Raw genomic sequence first — 10,736 nt, 5'->3', positions numbered from 1 at the left:
CAGGATCTGTGGTGCCTGAGGCAGGGCATCAAGTATCACCCCCTCACCAGCTGGCACTTTTGCAGATATGGGGAGCTGCCCCCCTGCACCTCCTCACCTGCTCCCACCACTGCTGCTGCTCTCACTCCTCCTGCCTTGCTCCCTGCAGTGGAGCAGGAAGCGGGGAGCAGAGCAGCCGAGTTGATCCAAGATATCCAACTAGCCCATTCTTCTTCACTATATTTCCCCTTCTCCAACCCCCCCTCCTGGCAATTGCCTCATGGCTGGGACTGAGCAGACAGCCTAGAATGGCCCCCACTCACTGAGGGGCCTGTCTTGCATTCCAGAGAAGGAGGGCCCCCCTTCACAAACGACTGAACAAAATCTCCCCCCCCCCCCCAACATGTTGGTAATGGGAAGAATATTGATGCGCAACTTCAAGGCAATGCTCTGAAATAGGCGACCCGATTCCCTGTTCCCACAGCTGCTATTTTGAGAAGCCAGAAAGGGAGGGGCCAAGTCCCACTGTCTCCTGGGGAGGAATGGGTCAGGGTGCTGGAGCACCTCCCCACCCAGAAAGGGCTTTGGTATTCAGGGCTTCTAAGTTTAAGCATAAAGGGCATGATGGAGTTTCATAAAATAAGGATTGTCTCAGGAGGGGACCAGGCAAACTTCTGGATAAGGAGGAGATCTGAGCCACGTATTCATCGGCAGCACCTGCCCTTGCAGGCCGTGGCCTTTGTGCCCTGCTTGGAATCTCTCAAGTGGCTGACTCAATAGGGGACAGGATAACATCTTAGGCTGCAATCCTAACCTCACTTTCCTGGCAGTAAGTCCCATTGAACACAATAGAACTTACTTCTGAGTAGACCTTGATAGAATTGTGTCCTTAGTCTGATCCAGCAGGGACGGTCTGAAGAGCTGAAGGATCCCAATATGAAGGGACCAGCACCCACTCCATGTTGTAGCATGTACCCATTGTGACCCCAATGAACATGGCTGCCACGTTTAGGATCAATGCCGAGGGCTTGGACTCAGGCCACAACCCATGGCTCCCCTCTGATCCGAGGCTCTCAGTATCACTACTGCATTGGCTAGAAGACACCCAGTGCTCTTGAAGGTGAAAAATAGACTCTTTATTCAGTGATTGCATAGTTCATTGTTCCCTTGAGGGTAAGATCTGCCTCCAGGAACAGGATTTGCAAAGGTCATTGGTCAGACATGGTTAGGAAGTCAAGAGAAGCACCCTTGCCAGCCATTCCAGGGTCTATAATATATAATGGGCTAAAGATACGTACAGATAGCTCTACACTGCTCACAGTCAGCACTTTTGTCTCCCAGGTCAGCTGGAAAAAAAAGGTTTTTAGAACATCCTTAATGGTGCACAACAGGAAGTGCCCAGGATTTCTCTGCAAGGAATCAATGGCAACCTCTGGCTTTGGAAAGGCTGACTATCTGAAAAGCCCTGGATGAGCTTTGTGGCTCAGGTCAGTAGAGGGTGATTTTGTTCTACCAGGCGAGAGGTGAAGTTCCCTGGGGGTTCACTGCAGCAGTCCAACCCCTTGCACTGCCCCCAAATGAAGAGGGAGGTGAGGCTGCAGTAGCACTGCCAGAGAGCACCAGAACGTGCCCACTCCTCTAAGGGAACAGCAAGCTGGTCCTGGCGGGGTGTCAGTGATGGCCCAACCCGACCCCCCACCACTGATGATGATGCAGCTGCGCCAACAGGGTATGTACTGTACCCAGTGGTTGATGGGAGGGGGCATCAGGAGGCCTGCCAGAGAGAAGCAAAAAGATTTTCTATTTGCCTCCACGGTGGCCTCCTGGTGGCCTGTGGCAGTGGGTCCCAAACCGCACACCACAGCACCTGAGAGCATCACACAGGCATCGCAGAATGTCCCTGATGGCCTCTTCCCAGCTCTCCTGGCATCACCACCCTGGATCCTGTGAGAAATCAGCTGAAAGACGGACGCCATGACCATGGTTAGTCTGAGAACACTGGCCTGTTGGTTTCCTCGAACCCACACCAGCCACAGAGCTGGCATAAATGCAAGGAGAGAAAAAGGGCAGGACAGGTTCAGTTAGAGGGGATAGGATCCAAGTGCCTGCTGGTGCTGCTGCAATCTGCTCTCCACCCTCCCCACCCCAAAACTCTCCCTGAGCTCCCCCTCCCTGCCCATGGCACACCCCCCCCCAGCTTCTCAGTCAGCCACTGGCCCTGCAGCAGCACATTTGTGCCATCACTGGGCCTTTTCCCAGAGTGTGCTGCTCGGACTGTCATCCACGGCCCATCAGATTGGGCTGTGTGGGCTGGACAACTCTTCCTTCAGGCAGGCGGCCTGAAGGGGAGAAGGGCAGGGCAGCCCCTCCACTTCCCATTGCTTTGGCCTTCTCAGTTCCTCAGTTCTGGGGCTCCATCTCTGCCTCTTGCTTCCCCTGGGTCTTGCCCTTTCCCCGCCTCCGAAAAAGCTTCCTCTGAGGAGATGCAGCCCGTCAGAAAGCCACAGAAGGCACATGAACTTCAGTCTGTGAAGACATTTAGCAACAGCATCTCCGTGACCAGAGCCCTGGGAGAAGTCTCTTCCTGGCAGTGTCACTGGAGGGGGACAGAGAGCCACTTTCTTGCCTGGGCTGCTCCACAGCCACAGCCCTCCACGTTTCTGGAGTCGTCCTGCTGTGCCTTCTGGTTTGCCAGGTTGGTTTCTCAGCTGGTTGCTGGAGAGAAGGGTGCGCAGCTGGCACTGTAGAGACGCTTCCCTGGCTGTGATTTGCACACAAACATTCTGCTTGTCACAGTTTTTAAGCGAAAGCAAAAGCAATTACAATGCTGGCACACAGAGGCTCAAGCTGCAGGATGCGTCCATTATTTGGAAGCAAAAAAAAAAAAAAAAAAAAAGACTTTTTGAACCAATTTAGGGAATGCTGAGCTCATCTTTTTTCCAGCTTTCTCTTAATTGGGAGCTCTTTTTCTTTCTGCTTTGCTCTTGAGCTCGTTTTAGGTTCTTTATAAAGACTGGAGCCAGGTAGGGACATGTGGTGGGTGGAGAGGCAGGTGAGGCAAAGCCTCCCCTCTGTAGTCCTTCAGAAAGCACCACCGCCGTGTGAGGTGCTTGGGTGCCTCACATGGCGGTGACACTTTTCAAAGGACTCCAGTGGGGGGCTCTACCTGCCTCCCCACCCATCGCACGTCCCTGAAGCCAGGTGACTAGATTGAAGACTTTTTTATGCACTTCACCTTCAGAAGACTGGCTGGATTGTCATGGTTCTGTCTAGCACCATGTAATGGGGAACCAGAGAGCTCCATCTGTGACCTCTTCATCCCCTCCTCGCTAAGGGTTCCTAGAGAGGGAAGCCTCAACTACACAAAGATGTGGGTAGAAAGAGATCCCAGGAATTCTGGAGAACTGCAGTGTCTGGGAAACCTGGGATGGGGAGCACCCTCAAATAAGACCCTGGTTGTGCACTTGGGGGGGAGGCTAGGTAGGTTTGGAATCAGAAATGGCCCTTCACTTGAGGTTGGCCCGACAGCATGACTACAAATTGTGTTTTAAACACAGTAGACAGTAAGGAGGTGTGGGGATGCTTTCAGCCAGTTCAAAGGTTACAGCCCTCAGGTGGAGGTTGCCCAAACCTCTTCCAGCTGGTGACATTCCCCACCGCGACAAGGATGTTTCAAAGCCACTTTCCACAAGGACCAAATCAGGCAGAGGAAGAGCCTCCATTTCTGTGCCGTATGTTCCTCCTGGCCATTAGTGCTGCTGCTGCCTGGATTCTTCTATAAGGTCACACGGTAAGCAACATTCCAGACACTGCTCCCCCTCCCCATGGAAGTGTTTCGGGCATCTTCTAGGAGGGGGCCACATCATTTGAGTCAGGCCACGAAACAGGGATGTGAGGTGTGTGGAAACAGGGACTCTCTGCCCATGGGTGATGGGTGCTTAGGCACCTCACATGGAGGTGGCACTTTTTGAAGGACTAAGAACATAAGAACATAAGAACATAAGAACAGCCCCACTGGATCAGGCCATAGGCCCATCTAGTCCAGCTTCCTGTATCTCACAGCGGCCCACCAAATGCCCCAGGGAGCACACCAGATAACAAGAGACGTCATCCTGGTGCTCTCCCCTAGAGGGGACTACAGAGGGGAGGCTCTGCCTCACTTGCCTCCCCACCCACCACAGGTCCCTGACATGGAAAGCTCAGCATTCAGGTCCACCTGTTTTGAATGATGACTTTGAGGAATTGGCGCTCCCATGGCCCGTCCCCAGGTGCAGACGCAGCAGGCAGCAGAAAGAACTGCTCTGCTTTTTGCTGTGGGAAGGAGTTCCTGTTTTTGAATGCTTCTTAGAGTTAAAAAAAAAAGAACAATTTACACAAGGGCCAAGCACAACAGAGTGCAGAGTGGGGGAGGGGCTGGAACTTTTCTCCCTCCTGGGCTAGTTGTCCTTGCACTCAGGACATTTTTTTTATGTGGGAAACATTCAGAAACGTGATTCTGATGTCCCCCCAGTGCTTGAAGTGAGGCTTCAATGAGACCCACCTCACTTCTACTGCCTGTGCAGACCAGGTCACGGACAGAGACGTGGTGAGAGCACCACCCACTTGATCAAATGCAGCAGCAGTTTTCTGTTCCCAATAGATTCAAGAAAAGCGCATGGATGGGGGAGGGACTTGATAGCTTCCAATGTGGCCAGATTGTGAGGGGCTGGGTGGGGTCTGCTTCATGGCTTCTCCTACCCCTAGGAGTGGCTGTCTGTCTTTCCAAACAGGAGGCTCATCGCAATGGCTGTGGGCAGGGCCAGCCCCCTCCCTTTGACACGAGGCTTCACTTGGGCAGGGGGGCAATGATGACATTTCGGGAGCCCTTCACCCCCTTCAGCTTGTCACTCTCGAAGTCGGCCACCAGCTTCCGGAGACCCGACTGCTGAGGCACAAAGTCCACCCGCACCTTCGCTTCCTCGCCTGGGCCGATGGGGCAGTCCCTGCGGGAGGAAGCAGAGAAGGGGGTCAGCAGCTCCACTCTCTGGGCAGCCTCCATTCTCAGGCTGGTGAGCAGCCCCTTCCTCCCCCCACTCCTGGGACTCTCCCAGTTGGGAAATAGAGATTCTTATTTAAAAAGTTTCATTCCACAATAAATAATACGAAGGAAAGAAATCCCATTTTACATTTTCAACTACAGACTCTCCCACTTGGGGTCCATCGAAAAGCTCATGGCAGTCAAGTGGCGAGAACTCCTTTCCTATAAGCCTTCCCTTCCCTGCCCAGAAAGTGCCTGCCTGCAAAGTGCGTCTCTCTCCAGTAAGACGGGCAAGAGCAGAGCCGTGGCCTTGCTGCCTCAGGCCAAGCATGTTCAAGAGTGCAACAGTGGCCTGCTTGACGTTTCCAGGAAGGCCCCCCCCCCTCCTGCTGGCCTGCTCCCAGCAGCTCTTGCAGCTGCTCAAATGGGGGCCTCTGCATAAAAGGGAAACACCACAGTCAAGACTGTGGGTTCCACATCAAGGGTGAGCTTCTTATGCATTCAGGAGTATCTCAGTTTATATACTAAAAGAGCCCCAAACAGCCTGATGCACACTGAGCATGCTCAGTGGACCTCAAAAACCACAGATGGTTGAGATGGTGCTTGGAAGACACACAGCAGCAGAATGCTGGGGTCTGGGGAACTGACCTGCTCCAGCTCCAGGTGCTGGAGGTGGGCAGTGGCTTGCTTGCTGCAAGATCCACAGTTACTTTGAAAATCTGGAGTAATGCAGTGACTCTAAATTTTCTTGCCTGTATATGTGGGTTGCAGGGGGCAGATTAGTGGGGCCTCTGGGAGGGCACAGGGACACTTTTGTCTCCCAATTCATTTGATGCATTTACTAGACCAGGGCTGTCAAACATAATTATGCACTGGGCCATAATTGCATGTATATTTCTGTCTCCTTTTAAAAAAAATAATCAATTTTCAAATGTTGGAACACTGCTTGGGGAAGGGGTGGTTGGGGAATTAGCTCAGCGGTTCCAAGCCAGTGACTGCTGTGCACAACTGCCTCTCAGCAGATAGGAAGGATGGTTCCCCCGATTGGGGGGAGAAGAGCTTTCCTCTGATCAGAAGGCAGTTAGCTAAGAAGGCTTGCACGGCAAGTTCACTGTGCAACTTAGTGGCACTGGAGGGTCATTCTTGCTGCAAGCTTGTAAGGTAGTCCAGAGTTGTGATCCCTTAGAGGTGGGAGGTGGAAGCCTACACTTGAATGGATTGACGTATGTGGTTGGTGATGTTATACATGAGGAGGCACACATGGTTTGCTGATGTGGATGATTATTTTACCCAGAGCCTACATCATGTGTGCAGCAGACCTGTGCAGCACTTTAGTATATACAAATGCCCTCCCTCTGCCCTCAGAGTAACACCTACAGTTCCTTGATCTGCTGCCCGGCTGTGAGACCAGCACCTTCCATCGTGAAGACACAGCCGCTCAGGGGGCTGGGGAGGGGATTGGTCAGCGAGAGCTCCGCCACCAGTTTGCGCTTCTGAGCCGGTTCTCCCAAGACCTGCGTTTAAACAGGAAGAGAAGGGTTGCCCTGCTGACACTCACCAGGACATTGCCAGATGCCCGTCTTGCAGCCCAATCCTACACATTCCCCCACTGTGGCATGCAGAAGCACCCAAACTGGCTGTGCTGCCTGCTGCAGCGGGGGGGGGGAGGCCTGGGAGGGGAAAGGGAAAGTATTTTCCCTCCCCTCCCCATCACCAGTGGGTCTCCTTGGACCTGTGCCAGCTCTTTAATTGGCACAGGTCTGAGGAGAGGATGGGGGGGGGGTGTCAGGAGGTGAGGAAGGGGATATCATCCAGTGGAAGATGCCTGCACCAGGTGCCCCCCCATTCCACCTCCAACCCTCCCCCCATTTAGTCCTGCTCTGCTCTCCCCCACCCCGTTCCACTCCTGCCACCAGCTTGCCACTGTCAGCGGCTATTCCTCTGGCCACCATGACATGCTGGACTCCTGCAGCCTCTCCAGTGGTGATCGGGAAGCAGCAGCTACACGCGCTTCCAGATCATCTTTTACGGCAGCCAGAAAGTGGGTTCTGTCATCGGAATGCTAGTTCTGGCCAGTGGAGCCCATCAGTAGGACTGGACCATTAATTGCCTCTCCCTGGGAGGTGCTGTGTGTGTCCCTCCCATGAGCAGCTGCAATGGCCACCCTCCCTCAGGCCCTGGAAAAACCTGCCTTTTGCAGAGCTCAGAGATGATGTCACCTGAGGTTGCCAGGTGGGGAGGAGGGCAGGACATGCCTGCTTTGGGGCCGCAAAATTCTCTCTAGTGCAGAGCAAGGACTTCTCATGAGCACAGCAGGGGGGCAGAATACTGAGCAGGGTTGGAGAGCCACGGATCCAGCGGAGGACAGGAGGGGCCACTCACCCCCTCTGTGCTCTGGAGCGGCCTGGGAGCCACAGCCCCGAGTGTCCTGAGGGCAACTGTGGGGACAGGCAGGATGGACTGTCTAGAGCACCAGAGGAGGTTGCAAGGGTTCAGCCCAATTTGCCAAAGACAGCATCCCAGGGAAGGAGCTGCTGAGATTGGTGCTTTGCCGAATGCCAATGTCAGTCAGACTCTGTGGAGGTTGCACTGCCAAGGCACAGGAATGGGGACTTGCATCAGCCTGGCGACCTCACTCCCTGAACCGACCACGCTTCCAGCTTCCCGGCAGCTCTGTGCCAGGCAGAGATGGTCTAAAGGGGCCTTACCCTGATTTTGATGTCCGGGTTTTTCACGTAGATGTTTCTCTCGCTGAGGACCATCTCTTTGGACTCGTAATCCGTGAGGAGAGCCATCACTTTAATCATGTTGTCCTGCATCAGGCAGGTGCCATACTTCTCATACAGGATGCGCAGGGGGACAGTCCTCTCTGGGTAGGGAATCAGAAGAAAAACAATGTTAGGTGTGCTTCTAGGGAATGCCACGCCACACAGCATGACCTCCAAGAGCAGAAAAGGTGCATTCTTTTCAAAAGATGCAACTGGATGGCAGGCTTTGCACATATCCAATGTGGCACTGTGAAGGGGGGAAGGGAAATTGGACAGATTATCCAGCCTTGAAACCATAACAGGAAGAAAGCATTTTAAGCTATGTACTATATCCTTCAAACCATCCTGTTCCCAAGACTAGGCGTTAAACAGGATGCATTGCTGCTGTGGAGAATACCAGATCCATGCGTCTCCTTCCTGCATTCCCTAGAAACACCCAATAAGATAAGTCATGTGACATAATACTTTCAGCCTTATGGTTTCCATTGTGCCCAGATATGGGGCTGCTCTTCTGGAGAGCAGTCGTACATCTCTCATGCCTAGTTTGGTCTCAAGTGCAACTGACATCTGGGCGCACTTAAGTCATAACAGCTGTGGGGCAAGAACTCAAAAACTGCATTGTCCCAGAGGGCCAGGCATCCAGCAGCTTCCCCAAATGTGCTGTGTTTCCTTGGGGGTCTTGACCTTGAGCTGTACAATGTTTCCAAATTCTGCCTAATGGCAGAGGGGCTTTTCAAATGAAAAATGCACTTAGTGCTGGCAGGTCAAGTGAAGGTCGCTCCTGTAAAAGGTAGTGCAATGAAAACGAGAGCGGGAAGTCAGAAATAGCTCAGCAACAGGGACGTGCAACAATGTGAGCTCAAAGTGGCTTGGATTTGTTCCCAGCTGTAGAAAGCAGCACTCTTCTACATGCAGACAGAGAGAGAGAGAGAGCGAGAGCGCGCACTTGTTTGTTATCTTTTAGTTGCATGTGTTCACTTCTTCGGTTTAAACAGGCACCTCAAACGGAATTCTTGAACAGAACCAAATGCCTGACACATTGACAGGGTTGAAAGTCGGCCCAGCCTGTGAGATCTTGTGAGTTTCTCCTCTTCTGAAACGCCACTGCTGGTGGCCTTTGAGAGGCGCTGTTAGTGGTAGTCCCAGCCTAGAGCTGGCCCCTCCTTGCCAGTCTCCCAGAGGCAGCAGCATAGCTAGATGGGCTGCAAAATCCCAAGTTTTGCAGGTGTCTGGAAAGCACCGCACGAGGGGCCCCTTGCGTGACATGTTCAGGCACCTGCAAAACTTAGCGCTTTGCACCCCGTCTAGCTAAGCTACTGCCCAGAGGTTTTTCCAGTCGGCCTTTGGGGATCTTCTGTGATGCTCTGTTCGATATGTTCTGCTGCCATGTGTTTTTAGTATACTGATTTTTATGTTTTAATCATTTCTGTTGCAAAGAACTCTGACTCCTAGAAGGGCGGGGTACACAATTTCAAAACAAACAAATAGCAGCTGTAGAGTGCAGGCCAATGTGAGCATCACAAAACCCCTCTGACTCTTTCCCAGCAGACTAGCACAGAGGGCACAGAGGTTCTTCTACTACCCGTGCCTCTCCCCTGGTTGCATTTGGGCCCCCCTGCCTGCTGCTTGTCCTGACATTCACAACATTGTGGTATTCCTGAGCACCTCTGTATGCATTTCAGGTGCCTCTGTGGCTATATGTTAATGTAGGTGACAGTGGATCACCCACCAGAATAAAGAAAAGAAGGTTTGGGGGCTGAGAGCAAACCAACTTTAGTAAGCCGCTTCATTTCTGGTTTTGCGTTCACTTCTGGTTCAGACTGAGGGTGTTTTGCACCCAGCTGGGAGGCATGAAGCAGCCACCAGACCAGCCCCTCCTTGTGCCCGGAAGCACACCAGATGAATTCATTGCTTCCCTCTGAGCAAAGTTGTGGGCATAGCCAGGCTCCTCCAATTCCAGGGAGCAAGTCAGCTGGTTTCAGTGTTTCCTACACAGCCCCAAACTACAGGGTGTTTCAATCTGTGGTTTCAATCTGGACCAGCACCAGTGGGGGCTGTCCTCATTAGTGTAGCTGGGGGGGGGGCGGAGCACTAAGTTTGGCAGGGGGCCTTCCTGCAGCGTGCAAGCAGCTCCTCCCCTCCCCTTGGGAGCCATTTGCCTCCCCCTGCCCAAATGGCTCCCAAGGGGAGGGGAGGAGCCGCTTGTTCCCTGCCAAACTTAGTGCCCTGCCGCCCTTGCCATGCCAGTGGCTGTCCTCCCTCCCCATGTGCAGTGTGGTGGTGCAACAGGACTTGTTTTAGCTGGGACACACCTGGAGCATCTTGTGCCCCTGGCTGCTCAGCTCAGGGCCTGGGCAGGAGCACAGGGAGCCTTTGTTCTTATCCCTGTGGAGGAGGAGTGACAAGCCAGGGCAGACAGCAGCACCTCTGCACCTGGGCAGGGAACAGTGTCTTGCCTGAGCCCTCATCTCCTCCTCCAAGGCAGGCAGGAAGGACTGCTTTGCCCTGTGGCTTTGCCTCAGGCAGTACGGAACTGCAGGCCACTGACTGCACAAAGCAAGCCTATTGTTTCTGGTGCCAGGTAAGGAAGCAGATAACAGGACAGGAAAAGGCCTGCCCAGAAATGCCTGCACTGCACTGAACGGGGTGTGAATTCAGGCCTGTGTTCTTATCTGTCAGGTTGCCAGCCCAGGGGTCTCTCTGCAGAAAAGGAGGAGCCAGGCTTAGATACATGCGCCACAAGCCATGTGCAGGTGAGCACTCTGCATGCTGGGACAGGGTCTGCGAGGGCTGCCTGGGCTGTCCAAACTCCACTTCTTTGTCCCTTGAGGATCTACATGCACAGTCCACTCAGTCCTTTCAGATTATACTTCAGCATCCCTCATCTGTGCTTTTCTAGCAGAACATCTGAAACCAGGACCCAACTGCACCACTGGGTGACCCAGTTCTGTCCCAGGGGGAGACGGAGTCTG

At 53.3% G+C, this 10,736-nt stretch overlaps 1 protein-coding gene across 1 annotated transcript in view; it reads right to left on the bottom strand.

Moving 5' to 3' along the window:
• Positions 1-1,093: 1,093 nt before the first annotated feature.
• The window catches only part of TGM2 (transglutaminase 2), a 60,776-nt gene continuing 51,133 nt past the window's right edge, over positions 1,094-10,736 (bottom strand). Inside the window, exons 11-13 of the mRNA XM_066626465.1 lie at positions 7,705-7,865; positions 6,374-6,510; positions 1,094-4,961 (exon numbers count right to left, since the gene is read on the bottom strand). Of these exons, the coding sequence (XP_066482562.1) occupies positions 4,805-4,961; positions 6,374-6,510; positions 7,705-7,865 (455 nt within the window). The 3' untranslated portion in view covers positions 1,094-4,804. The remainder of the gene's footprint in view (positions 4,962-6,373; positions 6,511-7,704; positions 7,866-10,736) is intronic.

The sequence above is a fragment of the Tiliqua scincoides genome, chromosome 4, assembly GCF_035046505.1.
Source record: "Tiliqua scincoides isolate rTilSci1 chromosome 4, rTilSci1.hap2, whole genome shotgun sequence".
NCBI classification, from domain to species: Eukaryota; Metazoa; Chordata; class Lepidosauria; order Squamata; family Scincidae; genus Tiliqua; species Tiliqua scincoides.
Note: the sequence above shows the minus strand (reverse complement) of the source record. Positions and strands in the feature narration are given on the sequence as shown.